The sequence below is a fragment of the Schistocerca cancellata genome, chromosome 3 (assembly GCF_023864275.1).
Source record: "Schistocerca cancellata isolate TAMUIC-IGC-003103 chromosome 3, iqSchCanc2.1, whole genome shotgun sequence".
NCBI lineage: Eukaryota > Metazoa > Arthropoda > Insecta > Orthoptera > Acrididae > Schistocerca > Schistocerca cancellata.
The window spans coordinates 796,456,018-796,477,257 of record NC_064628.1 but is presented as its reverse complement, the minus strand read 5'-3'; the positions used below and the strand labels follow the sequence as shown (position 1 = coordinate 796,477,257).

General features: G+C 42.4%; 1 protein-coding gene across 1 annotated transcript in view; it reads left to right on the top strand.

The window, feature by feature from the left end:
• Nucleotides 1–21,240, top strand: part of LOC126176578 (sodium channel protein Nach-like) — a 224,949-nt gene that overhangs the window by 50,966 nt on the left and 152,743 nt on the right. Inside the window, exon 2 of the mRNA XM_049923740.1 lies at nucleotides 3,053–3,247. Coding sequence (XP_049779697.1) covers nucleotides 3,053–3,247 — 195 coding nt within the window. The remainder of the gene's footprint in view (nucleotides 1–3,052; nucleotides 3,248–21,240) is intronic.

Here is a 21,240-nt window from a genome sequence, read left to right as displayed (position 1 = left end):
TTGTTGCATCTATTGTTCCACTACACTGCTAATATCTCAATTATATCGTTATTGATTAGATTCTACTGGTGCATACTCAATGGTCTTATGTTGCCATTTATTTACAGCCTCATACAATTTTCACGTTCCCTCCACTTTCTTAATTTTTCACCTTATCATGTACTTATGTGTAATATTTTTCATTTGAGCATCGAATTCCTCTCTGCTAGATTTGATATTTACACCTCATGGTGTTTTACAGTCTTGTGTGTAGTTCATTCTGTGTAGTGTAATTCAATCGACATCATTTCTGGATCTAGTCTATATATACCTGAACCTACTGAAAGCTCTGAAGAGAGTGCTGGGAAAAATTAGTGAAAATTCATTTCAATACTCTATAAAATTTTTCTTCGTTATCATTTCTAAACTCCATGTCTTCTTTTCCGATAATTCGAGCAAGGATCTTTTACACTATCTTGTTTTGTTAGGTTAGATTAGAATGTAACACCTAGCTGATGTACTTGGGAAGACACAGAACATCAGATTATGTGATTATCAATGATTTCTGAAACATACGTGTGAAGCACTGGCAACCATGTCCCTATCATAAAATGTTTCTGAACCTCTTGAAAACAGAAAGTGGGTCCTTGTACACGTGTGCACTTAAGTGTTGTTTGTGTATGTACACTGAGGGAACAAAAGTCACGGGATATCGATAAGCACATTTACGTCTGCGCACAAAAGGTATAAAATGACAGTGAATTGACGTTAAGTGATTTATGTGAAAAGGTTTTCGACGTGATTATGGCCGCACGACGGGAGTTAACAGACTCTGAATGAGGAATGCTAGTTGGAGCTAGACAAATGGGACATTCCATATCGTCAATCGTTAGGGAATTCCATATCCCGAGATTCACGGTGTCAATAATGTGGGGAGAATACTAAATTTCACGCTTTCCTTCTCACCAAGGAAAACACGGTGGCCGATGGCCTTCGATTAACGACCGAGAGCAGGGGCTTTTGCGTAGAATTGTCAAAGCTACCAAACAGGCAATACTGCGCCAAATAACCGTACAAAGCAACGTGGGATATACGATCAACGCATGCATTAGCACAGTGCGGCAGATTTTAGGAGTTAATGAGCTATGGCAGCAGACGACCGACGTGAGTACCTTTGCTAACAGCAAGACTTTGCCTGCAGCACCTCTCCTGGGCTCGTGATCATATCGGTTGGACTCTAGACGACTGGAAAACCTTGATCTGGTCAGAAGAGTCCCGATTTCAGTTGGAAAAAACGGATGACAGAGTTCGATGTTGATGCAGACCCCACGAAGCCATGGACCCAAGTCGTCAACAAGGTTCTGTGCAATCTGGTGGGTGGCTCCGTAACGGTGTGGGCTGTTTCTACATGGAATGATCTGGGTCCTCTGGTCCAGCTGAACCGACCGTTTCCAGCCATTCATGGACATCATCTTCCCTAACAAGGTGGAATTTTTATGGATAACAATGCTCCATGTCACCAGGTCGCCATTGTTCGCGTTATACCAAATTTCAGACATTACCTCTCACCATGGACAGCGCAGTGGTCGACGGGCTTCACTTAACGACCGACAGCAACTGCGTTTGCGTAGAGCTGTAAGTATAATACTGCGTGAAATAACAGCAGGAATCAATGAGGGACGTACGACGAACGTATCCGTTAGAATAGTGCGCCGAAATTTGGGTTTAACGAGCTATGACAGCAGACGACCGTCGTGAATGCCTTTGCCAACAGCATGACATCGCCTGCAGAGCCTCTCCTGGGCTCGTGACCATACAGGTTACATACTAGACGACCGGAAAACAGTGGCCTGATCAGATGAGTCCCGGTTTCAGTTGATAAGAGCTGGTGATAGGATTCATATGTGGCGCAGACCTCACTTGGCCATGGACCCAAGTTGTCAGCACTGTACAAGCTGGTGGTGGCTCCATAATGGTATGGAATGTGTTTAAATGGAATGGACTGGTCCAACTGAACCGATCATTGACTGTAAATGGTTACGTTCGCCTAATAGGGGACCATTTACAGCCAAACAATGGTGGAATTTTTGTGGATGACAGTGCGCCTTGTCAGGGGCCTTCAGTTGTTCGCAATTGGTTTGAAGAATATTCTGAACAATTCAAGGGAATAATATAGCCACCCAGATCGCCCAACGGCGGATCCCATCGAACGTGCACAAAATCCTGCACGAGTAACACTATAGAGGTAACATGGATCAGTATTTCTGCAGGGGCTTGCAGTGCCATGTTGAGTCCATGCCGCATCAAGTTGCTGTATTACACCGGGCAGAAGGGAGGTCCTACACGTTATTATGAAGTATCCCATGACTCTTTTCACCTCAGCGTATGACTGTGTACAAAACATCAAATACAGTGATAAGGAATCTTGAAAGAAAGTATACTTTATGAAAGTTTATGTAATTCACTAAGAGGACTAAAATTTGTTCAAGGAAAACTACCTACTGAAAAATTCTTTATTTATTTTCATTATTATTTATTTATTTTCATTATTTTCTTTGGAATTTAATTTTTACATCATTGAATACGCTTGAAAATAGATCCGTAGTCAGAAGTTAACGAAAAGGAATCACAAATAGTATTTTTAAATTTCTACATTGTAAAGAAAGATAAACATTTAGAAAGACTTAACGCATTCCTACCGTTTTCCGGATTGTTAATTCCCGGCTTCTACAGTGCTTTGTGGGGGTTCTCCGTAACTAACCATAGATTATGCTATGAGTTGCGAAAGGTGAGGATAGTCATGAGAATAAAATACTGTATTGTCCAAAAGATTCCTGGTTAATGACTATATGATACAGAACCAAACACTACAAACATTTTCGTAAAGATGCCGATAAACTATGTGTGGCACCCTTCAACACCGTCACCTTCCTACAGCCGAAATTATCTTGACTCCGAATGTTTTATTTTTTTTTATTTTTTATTTTTGTGTTGCAAAGCAGCTAACATATACAAGAAATGAGACCAAGATTATGAACAACGTATATTCTAATCCTCTTTTCTCTTTGTTTAGGTTATTCTGGGCAGTCTGCTGTCTGATGTCTTGGTACGCATCATCGCTGCTTATGGGTTCCTCCTGGTTTCAATTTCAGAACAACGCCATCAGCTTCGCAATGGAAACCACATACCTGGAGTTCCATACGAATTTTCCTATGGTAGCCATATGTGAAAGTCCCTCCCGTGAGCGTATGAACGAAATCGGCGAGAGGTAATTATGAGTCCATGACTTATATGTGTAGACATACTTGATGTTAGATTTAAAAATAAAAAATAAAAAGGAAGTAGTCGAATTAAGTCGGGTGATGCTGAGGGAATCCCATTAGGAAATGAGACACTTAAAGTAGTAAAGGAGTTTTCCTATTTGGGGAGCAAAATAACTGATTATGGTCGAAGTAGACAGGATATAAAATGTAGACGGGCAGTGGCAAGGAAAGCGTTTCTGAAGAAGAGAAATTTGTTAACATCGAGTATAGATTTAAGTGTCAGGAAGTCGTTTCTGAAAGTATTTGTATGGAGTGTGCCATGTATGGAAGTGAAAGATGGACGATAACTAGTTTGGACAAGAAGAGAATAGAAGCTTTCGAAATGTGGTGCTACAGAAGAATGCTGAAGATTAGATGTGGAAGATCATATAACTAATGAGGAGGTATTGAATATGATTGGGGAGAAGAGAAATTTGTGGCACAACTTGACTGTAAGAAGGTATCGGTTGGTAGGACATGTTCTGAGGCATCAAGGGATCACCAATTTAGTATTGGAGGGCAGCGTGGAGGTAAAAATCGTAGTGGGAGACCAAGAGATGAATACACTAAGCAGATTCAGAAGGATGTAGGTTGCAGTAGGTAATGGGAGATGAAGAAGCATGCACAGGATAGAGTGGCATGAAGAGCTGCATCAAACCAGTCTCAGGACTGACTGACTGAATATGTATTTTCATAACTGTCACCTTTTGTCACAAATTCAGTTTTTCCCTATTTATGACGATCAGGATGATTATTATGGTTTTAGGGACCTTAACTGCTGGGTCATCACTACTCTCGTGCAAAATAAATAGATTCAAATGTGTCTGATATAGATTAACGACAACAAAAATCTCCCAAAATCGAACAGCAATAGAAACGTCCAAAATAAGGTTTAAAATACACTGTAAGACAAGGAAAATGACACACCGGAAAAGGGAAGGGGAACGAAATGAATTTTAATGTGCTGAGATGGTACGTATTGTTAATTCAGCAGTTACAGAATCAAGTTTAGTTTGCAAAGAACTTGGCAATATAACCCCACTTACCATTATAAAGCTGTACCGCTTTTATTGGAAAGTGTGTCATACCGCCGTTGTATGCTCTCCTGAGGCACACTGAGCCACTACAGTTGTAGCTGGCATTTGACATCCTGGATGATGGCACTGGGACTTAGTTGACTTCTGAGCTGCTCCCACACTCATACTGTCGAGGACAGATCTGAGGATCCCACTGGCCATGGAAAAACCTCATCATTAAGCAGAAAGCAGAAATAGTATGTCTATAGAGACTCGGATTCACGTAAATGTGGCATAGAACCTTATGTGGTTATAAGGTGTATCAAGTTGCGTTAAGATGGTTGAGTGAGAGAAGTGCAGAGACGGTGCCGTATGTGTTATTCGTATTAAGGTCGTTTGCAAGTTGTGAAAATTTACAGTAATGTCAAGCTAATACTTTATCAGACTAAATGGTTCATATTTGTTAGCATCTAATAAAAGAAACAATCGCATAAGTTATACTGTTGCACTTGATACAAGTGGGTTCTGTAAGTTATATACAACTAAATACACCTACTTATGAGACAATAAAATGATTTGCAAGAAATTGGAAATTAAATGTCAATTACTAGTACGTACGCAGTTCCGCACAGTCATGTTTAAACGTTTCTACTTAGGACAAGTTTTTGTGTTTAAGTACTCGCCAGGGTCATTTATTCCATATTTAAAGTATTTGTTGCACCTTAGAGGCCGATGTTGGTTTTAAACATACTAAAATTTAAGAAGCCCGTGTAACGGCGGATCAAATGGCGGTCAACGATAACCCTTTTCGCCCCCATAGTTGTGCTAAATTGCTGGAAAACTTCAGATAAGTGGCAAATGGAGGTTATTATCGAATAAATGAATACATATACGCTTAATGTGGCTTTCGAATGTATTGAGAAACATAACCATGATACATTTACCACAATACAGACATATAGGTCCAAATAAGAACAATTACTCTTATAACAAATGAAACAAAAGTAGCTCGATACGACATATGAGCCACAAGGTCAAAACCAAACGAGCGATAAAGATCAATAGAGAGAGATTCCAGTTGTGAGTTGCTATCTAAACAGTATCCAAAACAGCAGAGAGTCTTATATGTCTGCCTGCACCTATATCTCCTTGATTGTCTTTCATCTAATTAATATCTGACATAATTACACAAAATATTCGTACATCAGAATTTGTTCAATTTTTATACGTTTAAAACTATTGTTTGTTGTTTTTAATGTCACTTTTTCTATACATTATGTACGATTTATTGAATTCACTACCCATGGGACGCAACACTTGCGGTACCGCTGACTTCAGGTTCAAGGGCTTTTGCGGGTTCACTACATACAGGAGCAATGGTTACACAGTCCAACGCAGTGTAAAGCCTCGCTGCTTTCCAGTAACCATGCTCTATCTCTCTCCTTCTCTTCCCTCTCTTCAGCCGATCTCTGTGTAGCATTTAAATGAGTCAGGCTGTCACAGCATAGTATTAAAATGAGGCAACCAATCTTAATGTAGTCATGAATTTACACAAGCTTTATCTGAGTTGGGGACAGATCATAGATATGCAGTGTTTCCGAAAAACGTTACGCAAGCTTCCCTTGAATTGGTCTCGTGTTCAAAGAATTTTACCTAAACTATCGTTGCATAAAAATATAGTCTCGTGTACACACACACACAAACACACACACACACACACACACACACACACACACACACACACACACACAAACGGACCTCTGTGTTTGGAGGGGCAATGATGGTCATTTTGTAGAACGACATACATTCCCCTTCTCGTACAACCAATTTCTAAAGGAGCAATGACGCTCATTTTACTGGGCGACGACCATTCCTCTCCTTGAGCGGGAACAAGGAGCCACAAATCTCCCCCTGAAAGGAGGCAATATTGGGTAATCTACAGGATGACAGGGAAAGTAATCCAGACATTGTGTGGGAAGGCTTCATTTCTTTTCCTTTGCTTCACACACACACACACACATATGCAGGCACACACACGCACAAACTTGTGGGTGATGATCAATTGACTGGACACTAGTAAATGGGACAATGATCCACAATTTCGAGGGTGATCACCATTACCCTGTATACTACTCGAAAGGATAATGATGGGCAGTTTACAGGGTGACTCATTGGGGGCGACGGTGTCTCTGATAGTGCAGCTCCAACGACAAACCACTACAGTAGGTAAACTTCCTGGCAGATTAAAACTGTGTGCCCGACCGAGACTCGAACTCGGGACCTTTGCCTTTCGCGGGCAAGTGCTCTACCAACTGAGCTACCGAAGCACGACTCACGCCCGGTACTCACAGCTTTACTTCTGCCAGTATCTCGTCTCCTACCTTCCAAACTTTACAGAAGCTCTCCTGCGAACCTTGCAGAACTAGCACTCCTGAAAGAAAGGATATAGCGGAGACATGGCTTAGCCACAGCCTGGGGGATGTTTCCAGAATGAGATTTTCACTCTGCAGCGGAGTGTGCGTTTTTGGAAACTCAGAATCTACTATGTAGGAATCAACATGGATTCCGGAAACAGCGATCGTGTGAAACCCAACTCGCTTTATTTGTTCATGAGACCCAGAAAATATTAGATCCAGGCTCCCAGGTAGATGCTATTTTTCTTGACTTCCGGAAGGCGTTCGATACAGTTCCGCACTGTCGCCTGATAAACAAAGTAAGAGCCTGCGGAATATCAGACCAGCTGTGTGGCTGGATTGAAGAGTTTTTAGCAAACAGAACACAGCATGTTGTTATCAACGGAGAGACGTCTACAGACATTAAAGTAACCTCTGGCGTGCCACAGGGGAGTGTTATGGGACCATTGCTTTTCACAATATATATAAATGACCTAGTAGATAGTGTCGGAAGTTCCATGCGGCTTTTCGCGGATGATGCTGTAGTATACAGAGAAGTTGCAGCATTAGAAAATTGTAGCGAAATGCAGGAAGATCTGCAGCGGATAGGCACTTGGTGCAGGGAGTGGCAACTGACCTTAATATAGACAAATGTAATGTATTGCGAATACATAGAAAGAAGGATCCTTTATTGTATGATTATATGATAGCGGAACAAACACTGGTAGCAGTTACTTCTGTAAAATATCTGGGAGTATGCGTGCGGAACGATTTGAAGTGGAATGATCATATAAAATTAATTGTTGGTAAGGCGGGTACCAGGTTGAGATTCATTGGGAGAGTCCTTAGAAAATGTAGTCCATCAACAAAGGAGGTGGCTTACAAAACACTCGTTCGACCTATACTTGAGTATTGCTCATCAGTGTGGGATCCGTACCAGATCGGGTTGACGGAGGAGATAGAGAAGATCCAAAGAAGAGCGGCGCGTTTCGTCACAGGGTTATTTGGTAACCGTGATAGCGTTACGGAGATGTTTAACAAACTCAAGTGGCAGACTCTGCAAGAGAGGCGCTCTGCATCGCGGTGTAGCTTGCTCGCCAGGTTTCGAGAGGGTGCGTTTCTGGATGAGGTATCGAATATATTGCTTCCCCCTACTTATACCTCCCGAGGAGATCACGAATGTAAAATTAGAGAGATTAGAGCGCGCACAGAGGCTTTCAGACAGTCGTTCTTCCCGCGAACCATACGCGACTGGAACAGGAAAGGGAGATAATGACAGTGGCACGTAAAGTGCCCTCCGCCACACACCGTTGGGTGGCTTGCGGAGTATAAATGTAGATGTAGATGTAGATGTAGATATGAAACTTCCTGGCAGATTAAAACTGTGTGCCCGACCGAGACTCGAACTCGGGACCTTTGCCTTTCGCGGGCAATCTGCTGTTGCCGGTCGGCTCCCAAGTGGACCATGAATTTGACCCTGAGCCAACTTGCTGCCCAGCTACGCTGTCACAATCATCCGGTCTGTGTGGACTTAATTGTTACTGACTATCCTCCAAGGGTCAGGTGCATGCCATCCTCTTCGGTCATGCTGGTCGCCAGTTTGAACACCATCTGCCCCAGTGTGTTGTCGCTGCAGCCACTGAGCAGCCGAGCCGCGATAAGCCGCCATGGTCATACCTAACTGATGGTACGGTGCTTGCTGCTCTAGTCGTGCAGACGTTAGCAGCTGCGGCTTCCTACCGGTGTTGTCTGCCAGGCAGGTGAAACACACGCTGACAAACCGTGGGCCACTGACCACCTACGCCACTGAGTTCAAGGACATTCTCCCTGACTATAACTCCAGACTTGTAATAAAGAACAATTATAACCAAGAACGGTTAACTGATGGTTCACTGTATGATCCAGTCACCACCACACCTACAGTCCGTACAGGCAGGCAATTGCGCTCTATGGTGATATGCCATCAGCCAGTTCACCCATCACTGTAGCGGACTCATGTCGTGACCCCTGCAGTACATTTCAACATGCTTCATATTATCTGAAAGCAACGCTTCAGACAAACACAGAGAAATATCATAATGCTGACATAATAATAAACTTGACGCCATCATGTTTCAAGCTTACGATAAGTAATACGACTATTAATATGTTAAAAAATTTCATTACATTACAAAATTTGAGAAATACCTTCACGTATAGCATTACTAAAACCACTTTGTCGACTGACCAGCTGTCTTTCTTTTCTGTAATACTCTTAGTTATTGCGTCTCTCTCATTATTGTAGTTGTAGTAGAAGCAGTAGTAGTTTTATTCCGTTTTAAAACACTTTTACAAGAATACTGGAGATGTCATACTATTATAATTTAAAAACAACATTAAAATGTAACTCATATCACATATACTTACAATTAATGTAGTTTGGCAAGGATATGGCAGTTTTCTGTCTGTAGCATTATAACAGGCAGTACCCCAGCACTTGCCTGAAGTAAACTAGGGAAACCTTCGAAAAGGTAAGTCAGGTTGGTCGGATGAAAACAGCAGGCTCCACCCCTCTGAATACAAGGCCAATCTTTCAAATCCCGCGCGGCTGCAAAGAAGTAATTTAATTTAATAAAATATATACACATGATTTCGTAATATAACACGACACACACTGTCAAATGATATCAGGACCATTGTGATGATGTTTGATTTCCATTTTACGTATCGCAACGTCTCATTTGACAGTGTGAAAAGCTGAGTCAGCATCCCTCTCTAATGAGTGAGATATTGAGCGCAGAGAGAGAATTGTGTGTTAGTACTACACATTGCAGAGATTTATGAGTAGGGTTTTCCGACAAAGAAAGATAAATGAAACTATTATGTGAAATCATAGACTTTATTATTATTATTATTATTAGTGTTACAGTTTTCAACAGAATCATATCCTCTGTAATCTGAGTAAACCTTCACAGTACAGTGTGTATTATTTAAAAGATAATTTTAACTATCTTTTAAACAAGTTCATTTTAGTAATCCCTTTGAGTCGTAGGGCAATTTATTCTCAGATTCATACTTGGCAGAAAATGCTGTTTTGATCTGTCTTTATTCTTTCTTGGTAAACGTACGTTTAATCTGGGCCTTGTTCCGTGGTTATGGAGAGGGTTGTTTGTGCAGTGATTTTGAATGCTATTTTTGATCTGGTAGATGTACTCACATTATGTAGTTCAAATACTCAGTGCTTTGAACAGATCTTCAATAACATTATTGGAACACACAAATAAACGATTTTAAAGGATTACAAGTTATTACGAATGGGTCCTGCTATTACATGAAATGTCACGCAAGCCTATCACATTTGGTTATCGAGTCGCATGGCGGTGCGCCTTCAGATACGTCTTCGTTGGTCACCTGGGCTCGATTCGAAGTGGGACTGAAGATAATTCCAATTCAGCCATTGATATTCCAGGCCGAATGCGCCCGACTCCACTGTAGACGGCGTTTTATTGTACAGAAGTCAACAGTAGTCGGCACGTCGGACGCCGTGAGCTCAGACCTCTTTCTGTGAACCTATTTATGGTCCCTGTAGTCACTGAAGCACCGGTTGCACGACGGATCGATGATAATGACTAATCCAGTGTTCTGAGTGCTCAAACGATTTAAATGGCTCTGAGCACTATGGGACTTAACTTCAGAGGTCATCAGTCCCCTAGAACTTAGAACTGTTTAAACCTAACCAACCTAAGGACATCACACACATCCATGCCCCAGGCAGGATTCGAACCTGCGACCGTAGCGGTCGCGCGGTTCCAGACTGTAGCGCCTAGAACCGCTCGGCCACCCCGGCCGACTTCTGAGTGCCTCTTTGACGATTGCTCCATATGGGTCGAGCACTTCCTTCTTGACGCCGTTTTCGGCCATAGTTCGCCCATTCCTGCCAACAGCGTCGAATAGTATCATCGTTTCTACTCAGATGTCGAGCGACTCGCCGATTACTTCAATCGGCTTCTTCGATACTAACTGCACGTCCTTTCTCAAAGGCTGACAACTGCTTACACTGTTCACTCGCCTCTCTGCGAGGCGTAGTTAACTGTCTAAGTACACAGAATTTAATTCACAGACACTTCATGCTCTGGTATCGGCATGTCGTCTGTTTACTAACACTGTCAGCTGTACTGTGAAATTAAGCTAGAGCATCGCACTTTCACTTTCTTGCGTATTTTGTGCTTTTGTTCTCGATAAAGGAAGTACGTAGCTAAAAATTGTACGTAGGTATGAATAGTATGTAACTCAAAGACGCTGGCTGTTACACGAAGATGACACGACTCTAAGGGCATAACATACCGAGGCTACTCTGTTTGCAGGGTTTGCAAGTATCTATGTGTGTTCACACAACTTCAACTGAGAATCAATATTTATTCGTATAAATGTTGTTTTTGGTATGTGGACTATAGAGATCCCATTTACATTTAATTTAACGGTATTATTTTCCATCTACAAATTGAAATTCATGCCATTTGTTTTGTTTTTCTTCAATTACACTTTATAGTCTATGAAACAGTTGTAAACTTCCTTTAGGGTTGCATTTGCTTCTCCTACAAGAAGTTCTCTTGTTTTCTCAGTGACTGTAATATTTCTGTCATCAAGAAAGAGCGTTTTCTCCATGAATAACGCTACTGGGAAAGTCATTGATGTACGTATATAAGGAACAAAATTGGTCTTAACATGCTGCCTTCAGGAACTTCACTTTAAAGACGGTGTGGTTCTGGTAAGTGTTTTAATTAAAGTTCAGCCTTATTTCCGGTTTTGTCGCATCTATTCATTGTACCCAATGTGTTAGGTATGGGAACTAGTCTTTAGCGACGAATCTTATTTCTGATGATTCTGGCTTACTTACAACAATGTTATGGCCAAAGGTACCAAAAGTTTTAGAAATATCTATGACACACTCATCTCGGAACCCAATCAGTGATTCATACAGAAGATTGTGTGTATTCAAGTAATTCATTAAATCGTCTTTCATAACTGATTCTATTGCTTTTTAATATACATTAGGAAAATTATATCCTCTGCATTACCTTTTTGTTGCAGAGGCTCAACTTCAAATGGTTCAAATGGCTCTGAGCACTATGGGACTTAACTTCTGAGGTCATCAGTCCCCTAGAACTTAGAACTAAGTAAACCTAACTAACCTAAGGACATCACACACATCCATGCCCGAGACAGGATTCGAACCTGCGACCGTACGCGATCGCGCGATTCCACACTGAAGCGCCTAGAACCGCTCGGCCACTCCGGCCGGTAGGCTCAACTCCAGCCTGTTTTAAATACTCTGGAAAGTTCCCTGGTGTGAATATTTCTTGTGGAAAGCTGTATAGTGTCAGCCGGTTATTAAGTTCATGACATCGATAAAAGAAAAGCAACTGTTTGGTCAGGCTTTGCGCACATGCGAGCAGCAGTGAGGCTTGTCTCTACCGACGATAGTAAGACATTAATTTAATGAGCTCAGTGGACTATTTGTATGACTAGATGATAGTTGTAACTCTATGGGAAGGTGAGTTGAATAAATGTAAAACAAAATCTTTAACGATCGCTTGTTTTTTTTAGTTTCAGCCCATTTAGTCACCCAGTTTTCTTTCGCAGTGCATCTTAATTTTCTTTTGATCGTGAAGCAGGACTTCCGTTGTAGCTTACATATCCTGTAGGTAATTGTTTTCTTTCGAAGAACCCTGTATGATACTGAATCAAAAACTTTTCAGAAGTCTACATACAATGAATCAATGTGGGTACTTCTGTCCTATGGCACTGAGGATATCATGTGTGAAGAATGCTAGTTGAGTTTCGTAAGATCGTTGTTTCCGAAACCTTTGCTGATTCTATAGAGAAGTTTGTTTTGTTCCCAGTAGGTTTAACGTTCAACAGCGAGGTCTAGGTCCTCTCTGGTTCCATGAGCGTCTCACTCCCTATAATCGGGATATGTCACCAATAAATCAGCTGCAGCAGTACTCTCGATCGTACATAATACTTCTCATTTCTATAGTTAACTGTGGTGTAATTATATTTAACAGCACTGAATCGTATTTAATCATGAAAGCTTTACTATACACATAGACTTCAGTGAATACTCAAAGGATGTAATATTCCATTACACCAGTATTCTCTGAGTTTCACGACTACAAAAGCAACATGTATGCGATAACGCTAATTATTATCAGCCTATTCTTAGATGTAATACTTAAGCATTTATCGCTCACGATTTACCCTCAATATGCAGTATTGAAATATTATTTTCACTTGAGCATACTGATAACTTACCATCAAGCTCGTCCTTTTCTTACTCGGCTCATCTGCAAGACAAAGATCAAAACCACTCAGTAACCAGAGATGGTTACTTCCTACAATAATTCCCTTCGTAGTTAAAATCCTTCACAAAATATATCTCTTTTGCTTTTTCATTCTTTATAATACCTCTATGTTTCATTGCTACATCTTTCCTTCTTACCAATACATTGTCTTGGTTATTATCTGACTGTGGTAAATATTCTTTTTATTTGTAAATGATGAAAAAAGTCAAGTTACTAAGTAAGTTAGAAACAGAAAGATCCTTTTTTATTATAATAATGAAATGCAGATCTTTATCCTAAATTTGACCATAGTTTTCCTGAAACTGAGTTCCACTTTTTCCCGTTAATCCTGTCACTTGATCTGTCCTAACAAATAAACAAAAAAACAAAAATACATAATTCGTGCCGCCACAACTTCCTCGTCCATTAATTTGTTTGTCAAATCTCATCCGTTTCATAATCGCTGTTATCCGGTTTTCGGTGATACAGCACTCACAGAAATTAGTTAATTCGAAAACGCCAGCCTGTAGAGAAGGAATCCAACCATTCAGCCAGCTGCCGATAACGTTCGTTTACTAGAAGTAAGTGCTTGACATTATTATTAGTTCCCTAGGCTACTCTACAGTCCCACATCATACTACAAGGAAACGCCACTCTATATAGAAAATGTTGTGAAATGCTAACTGCTCTGCACAGATGTAGATTCGGAGTTGACTCCCGCACAAAATAATAATCTTTCCAAACCATTAAAAATTGTGTCAGCCTATTCAAATGGTTCAAATGGCTCTGAGCACTATGGGACTTAACATCTGAGGTCATTAGTCCCCTAGAACTTAGAACGATTTAAGCTTAGCTAACCTAAGGACATCACACACATCCATGCTCGAGGCAAGATTCGAAGCTGCGACCGTAGCGGTCGCGCGGTTCCAGACTATAGCGCCTAGAACCGCAGGGCCACAAAGGCCGGCTCAGCCTATTCCTTTGCAACGCAACCTTAGTACTGGTGGTGGTACAGTTAACGTTATAACTTGACCTGGTACGAAGATTATCGTCGCTTATCACGTCCTACAGCTCCAGCAAGCTACCCTCTGTAGTAATGGTTTAACAAATTCGCGTTGTGCGCGAAATTACAGGCCCCTGCGAGTTATTGCCGGGTAGTATTAATAATTTCTAGCGGAAGGTTTTAACCTACCGATAAAAATATGAACGTAACGGATAACGCAATGTTTTCGAACCACTACATAAAGCACCTATGCCGGGCTTGATAGGGAGCATAGGGCCATTATTTACATTCATGAGCCAGCATCGAACTGTGGTACCGACTTTCACTTATTCTTTATGATGAAGAGAGGAAATAATCAGTCATAGGATATAGGTTAATTGATAGTTATTCAGTACTGATGGCATTTCAATAACTAGCCGTGTGTCTGTTGGAATATACATCATCACAGCTGGTCTCTTTTGTTAACATGATTCACTTTCGGCACGTAATTATGGAAAGGGAGAGGGGACTGCAGACCTGGCTTCAATGTAATTTCATACAGGCACACAATTATACCTAAGCCCATGCTTATTACAACCAATTACTAAAGATCACGCAGAAGAAGTTCAGCAAAGACACTGCAAGCGAACTGGGTCAGGGCGGAAGAGTATTTGCATACATATTTCAATTTTCGTTAAAACGTATGCTGAAGAATCGGTAGCCAGTGGTGCACTTAACTATGAATGAATCTTACCTTGAGAAACAACACCACGTTACTGAGCTGGGGGTGTGGGGGGGAGAACATTTACAATCATATGGCGGAAAACTTTGCAAGTCTTTATTCCATCAATAGGCATTATATTCTGAACTTTTCTGGATGCAAGTGTTTAAACCGTATATTTTATGTCACGCGCAACGTTGCCAGCGAATCAAATACTAATGGGAGCACAAGAAACATTAATTAATTATCATATTAATACTATTCCACACACGTGGCCAAGTAGCGGTAGCCAACAGAAATGCAAAAAGTACAGACGCACGAGATTATTCCTTCTCTGTCACTCACCCACTACCGTATGGTTACTCACTCAACTACTGTACATTTTCAGACCGAAACTGCAGTTTACCAATGTGGCAGTTGCTCCAACTGACCACGTAGCGTGAAAGCAAGTATACAAAGGAAGCACGTGAAAAATAAATAATATCCCCCAAAATATTACTGTAAAGGAAAGACCACATCAAAATACATTAAATGAGTGAACTTCCGTTGAAGACAGAGCACTAATGCGATCGTTAGCTTACGGCCCATGGTGCGTGGCTTGACCAAGGCACAAACGCAAAGTTCTACTGAAATTTGACTAAATTATGAAAATAAACTCTCTCATGGGGGTTTGGTGGTAATCTCACACATGATTTCGACATCTGGACTCTATTATTAGCAGTTTTCAGACATTCTGATACCTTTGTTAACATTACCAAAATCGAGATCTGCGTGTACACGTCTGTCCATTGCCACTACCCAGGAACAAGTAGGCCTGCGAACACCTCGCCTAACCGTTGTTCGTTCAAAACGTGGTGGAGGGGATGGTTCGCCAACCTGACAGAGCCAATACTCGTGCCTTCGCGACCTGTCTGACGTGACTTGCACACTATCTTTGTCAAACTTGTTCGCGTTTAGGGGTTGGTACGATCCTACCACAGAACCACTCTACTCATGCAATGCCGCGACCTCTGACCAAAACTTTCTGCTACTGTACATAATAGGCCTATCTCATTCATACAGTCCAAGGTCACATAAGGAAACGTGCCATACACGAAATAAAAATCAATGAATAAATAAATAAACACCGCTTGGTCCATTCTCTCCTGCTTGTTACCCTCAGACTGGCTTCTGCAGAGTAAAAGACACTCTCGCTATAATTTTTCTGTACAGGAATTTATTGCGAAAAATATGGAACGGGACGACAAGTTCCATTTCATCACTATCGGGTATCTTCGAAGAAAATGGACTCATGGCTGTCTTTCGGATGGAACGACAGTCCAGGACATTTTTCAGTTGGTGCCACGAGGAGGAGGCCCTAATCTCCACGTTACACCATTCCGTTATTACTATAATTTTTTTTTGTTATGCTTGGCAAGCTTCAAGACATATCATTTGAAATAGTTAACTTGCTAAGACCACACAACAGACTACTACTGATACAGAGGCCGTTGCCACAAATATTCAAAGCATTACAAAACTTCTTTAAATGAAATCACCTTAATTAATTAATCAGACTTATATCCAATACAGGTTGGTACTCACTATGTCAACACATTCATTATATTACAAAAATTCTATAAATGAAATCATCTTAAGCAATTTATCATATTTGTGTCCAATACAGGTTGGTACTCGTTATGTAAACATTATGTAAACAGCCTCTTCGTCTTTGCCGATTTTGCTGCCTGCGTGTTGGGTAAGGGAAAGGTTTCAGACTACATTTGCTTCTTTATTTACGGGTGTTGGGTATACAAGGGGGGCTTTCGCTTGTAGGGATGGTGGGCATACTTTTCTTTTGCCGTGTGTCGTACTTGAATTGAGGTTATTTAGCGTCCTGCAGGCGCAATTTCATCGTCTTCCAGGAAGGATCGTGGAGCTTTATATTTGTGCCATTGTTGAGGAAGAACTGTGGCTGCTGTCGCTAACTAATGAGTGGTGTGACCTTGTCAGACAGCTTTTGGGGCTTTTCCTGCACTTTTTGGTGCAGGTATTTTTCATGCAGTGCAGCGTAGAGTTCCGTTTTTCTTGTCCTACAGTGTGCTCTAAGGGTGCATCGGAGACATTTGTTTCGTGTGATGTGGGGCTTCTTGAAATTTGTACCGCATGTTGCAACCCAGGAGGTCGCTCCACAGAGAAGTGTGGGTTCCACCGCGGCTCAGTATAGCAGATTCATATCTTTTCTCTTGACGAAGGGGCTGAGCGCTCTCGACATTCTAAGTCCGACTTTCTTATTTTCTACAACGTCAGGGGGGGGGGGGAGGGAGGGGGGAAGAGTAGTTGAGTGTCCAGGTAAATGTCCAGGTATTTTACCACTGGCGACCAAGGAACAGATTGGTTTCAGATGTGGAGCCTTGTACGGATGGCAGATCGGCGTCTTGTGAAAATTATGGCCACTGTTTTATTCGTGTCGATGGCAATCTTGTGTAGTTGGGCCCATCACTCCATGAGATCCAGGTGTCGCAGCAATCTCTAGCTCCAGTTTTCTGTCTCTTATTAAAAACGCTGTACCATCAGCACAGAGGCTAACTGACACACGTGGTACTGTAGATACATCGCTCGGAAATTACAGATCCTTATGGGATACCGGCATGGACTGGTTTCTTGGCCGAGTTCTTTTCGTCGATGCGCATATACAATTTCTTATCTTCATTGGAGTTATCAAGTAGTTTTAGTAAACTGCCGTTTTTGTTGCAACTGGACAATTAAGTTCTCACGCCATACTTTATCGCAAGCTTTCTCCATGTCCATGAACACTCCAATCGTCGAATATCGTTTCTTAAAGTTGTCTTGCATGGTTTCGGTAATTCAGAGGAGTTGAAGTTCGGCGGAGAGTTTACTTTCGAAACCGAACTGCTGCTGTTGTTTTTGTACGTTGTCCCTTACAAAAGTGTCTTGTAGTCTCTTGGGTAAAATCCATTTGACGAGCTTCCCCAGCGTTCGTAGTGGACTAGTTCAACGATAATTGCTCCGAAGAGACAGATTCTTTCCGCGATTTGGCAGCGGTACCACCCTCACCGTCTTCCAGGCCTCTGGGAAGTATCCATAGTGAAGGCAACTGTTAACACTTCTTTCGATTAGTACCGATGACTTCCCGTGGAGACGGTTTACGTCGAGTGCCTGGCTGTGGCCGCGCTGTGCCGGTGGATGGATTTCAGTGCAGGTCACGCGACGGGCGGATTGCAGCGCCGCTGTTGGCTGAGCAGCGCGCTGCTGGCGGGCGACAGTGGCGCCTCCCACGGAGTTCGCCGGAGTCACATAAAAAGTTTATGATCTACATCTACATCTACATCCATACTCCGCAAGCCACCTGACGGTGTGTGGCGGAGGGTACCTTCAGTACCTCTATCGGTTCTCCCTTCTATTCCAGTCTCGTATTGTTCGTGGAAAGAAGGATTGTCGGTATGCCTCTGTGTGGGCTCTAATCTCTCTGATTTTATCCTCATGGTCTCTTCGCGAGATATACGTAGGAGGGAGCAATATACTGCTTGACTCTTCGGTGAAGGTATGTTCTCGAAACTTTGACAAAAGCCCGTACCGAGCTACTGAGCGTCTCTCCTGCAGAGTCTTCCACTGGAGTTTATCTATCATCTCCGTAACGCTCTCGCGATTACTAAATGATCCTGTAACGAAGCGCGCTGCTCTCCGTTGGATCTTCTCTATGTCTTGTATCAACCCTATCTGGTACGGATCCCACACTGCTGAGCAGTATTCAAGCAGTGGGCGAACAAGCGTACTGTAACCTACTTCCTTTGTTTTCGGATTGCATTTCCTTAGGATTCTTCCAATGAATCTCAGTCTGGCATCTGCTTTACCGACAATCAACTTTATATGATCATTCCATTTTAAATCACTCCTAATGCGTACTCCCAGATAATTTATGGTATTAACTGCTTCCAGTTGCTGACCTGCTATTTTGTAGCTAAATGATAAAGGATCTATCTTTCTGTGTATTCGCAGCACATTACACTTGTCTACATTGAGATTCAGTTGCCATTCCCTGCACCATGCGTCAATTCGCTGCAGATCCTCCTGCATTTCAGTACAATTTTCCATTGTTACAACCTCTCGATACACCACAGCACCATCTGCAAAAAGCCCCAGTGAACTTCCGATGTCATCCACCAGGTCATTTATGTATATTGTGAATAGCATCGGTCCTATGACACCCCCCTGCGGCACACCTGAAATTACTCTTACTTCGGAAGACTTCTCTCCATTGAGAATAACATGCTGCGTCCTGTTATCTAGGAACTCCTCAATCCAATCACACAATTGGTCTGATAGTCCATATGCTCTTACTTTGTTCAATAAACGACTGTGGCGAACTGTATCGAACGCCTTGCGGAAGTCAAGAAACACGGCATCTACCTGTGAACCCGTGTCTATGGCCCTCTGAGTCTCGTGGACGAATAGCGCGAGCTGGGTTTCACATGACCGTCTTTTTCGAAACCCATGCTGATTCCTACAGCTGTCCTTAGAGTACACAGCGGGAGACGTTGCTGTTGTGGCCTGACTTGTACCAGCGTGGTGTGAATGACGAGTTCGTGTGTCCCTGGCTTTAGTAGAGGACACCTAATAATGTGGCCACCAGCCAACCACTGATGTGTCCCGTGGTGGTATTAGGCCAGGCGAGCGGCCGGTCATTGCAGAAAGGAGGACTGCGTGCTGTGAACAGTGGTGTAAGCGAAAGGTAAACACAAACAGTGCAAGTGACCACTCATGTTTCTGTCTTGTTTGTCCATTCATAGTGAGCAGAGTGTAGTCTCTTGGGGAAGCTGATAACGTAATAGCACAAAAACACATTTTGGACCCTGTTTTGTAGGATAGAATATTCGGCCGCCTCAGAGCAGGCCAAAGACAGACCGAAGGCTAAATATTCCTGGTTTTACTGCAAAGTGTCATTTCAAGGTTTTGGCGACGGTTTCGAAACAAAGGAGATGTTTGTTGTAGACCAGTACAAAGTCGACCAAGCGTAAACACTCCGCAGCAGTATCTATTTCTGCCCGTAACGAAGTCGGAACAACTTATAATACAGTTATCTGCAGATCTTGCAGCTGCCTGAAGAGTTGCCGCTTCCCGACAAAGTGTGTAGCGGATGTTCCCCATTTTCAAGAAGGGACGTCGAACAGATGTGCAGAACTATAGACCTATATCTCTGACGTCGATCAGTTGTAGAATTTTGGAACACGTATTATGTTCGAGTATAATGACTTTTCTGGAGACTAGAAATCTACTCTGTAGGAATCAGCATGGGTTTCGAAAAAGACGGTCGTGTGAAACCCAGCTCGCGCTATTCGTCCACGAGACTCAGAGGGCCATAGACACGGGTTCACAGGCAGATGCCGTGTTTCTTGACTTCCGCAAGGCGTTCGATACAGTTCCCCACAGTCGTTTAATGAACAAAGTAAGAGCATATGGACTATCAGACCAATTGTGTGATTGGATTGAAGAGTTCCTAGATAACAGGGCGCAGCATGTCATTCTCAATGGAGAGAAGTCTTCCGAAGTAAGAGTGATTTCAGGTGTGCCGCAGGGGAGTGTCATAGGATTGTTGCTATTCACAATATACATAAATGACCTTGTGGATGACATCGGAAGTTCACTGAGCCTTTTTGCAGATGATGCTGTGATGTATCGAGAGGTTGTAACAATGGAAAATTGTACTGAAATGCAGGAGGATCTGCAGCGAATCGACGCATGGTGCAGGGAATGGCAATTGAATCTCAATGTAGACAAGTGTAATGTGCTGCGAATACATAGAAAGATAGATCCCTTATCATTTAGCTACAAAATAGCAGGTCAGCAACTGGAAGCACTTAATTCCATAAATTATCTGGGACTACGCATTAGGACTGATTTAAAATGGAATGATCATATAAAGTTGATCGTCGGTAAAGCAGATGCCAGACTAAGATTCATTAGAAGAATCCTAAGGAAATGCAACCCGAAAACAAAGGAAGTAGGTTACAGTACGCTTGTTCGCCCATTGCTTGAATACTGCTCAGCAGTGTGGGATCCGTACCAGATAGGGTTGATAAAAGAGATGCAGCAGATCCAACGGAGAGCAGCGCGCTTCGTTACAGGATCATTTAGTAATCGCGAAAGCGTTACGGAGATGATAGATAAACTCCAGTGGAAGACTGCAGGAGAGATGCTCAGTAGCTCGGTACGGGCTTTTGTTAAAGTTTCGAGAACATACCTTCACCGAGGAGTCAAGCAGTATATTGCTCCCTCCTACGTATATCTCGCGAAGAGGCCATGATGATAAAATCAGAGAGATTAGAGCCCACACAGAAGCATACCGACAATCCTTTGTTCCACGAACAATACGAGACTGGAATAGAAGGGAGAACCGATAGAGGTACTCAGGGTACCCTCCGCCACACACCGTCAGGTGGCTTGCGGAGTATGGATGTAGATGTAGATGTAGATGTTCAGAACAGCACGACTGTTTGCCAGACGTCCGGCTGTGTGCATTCTGC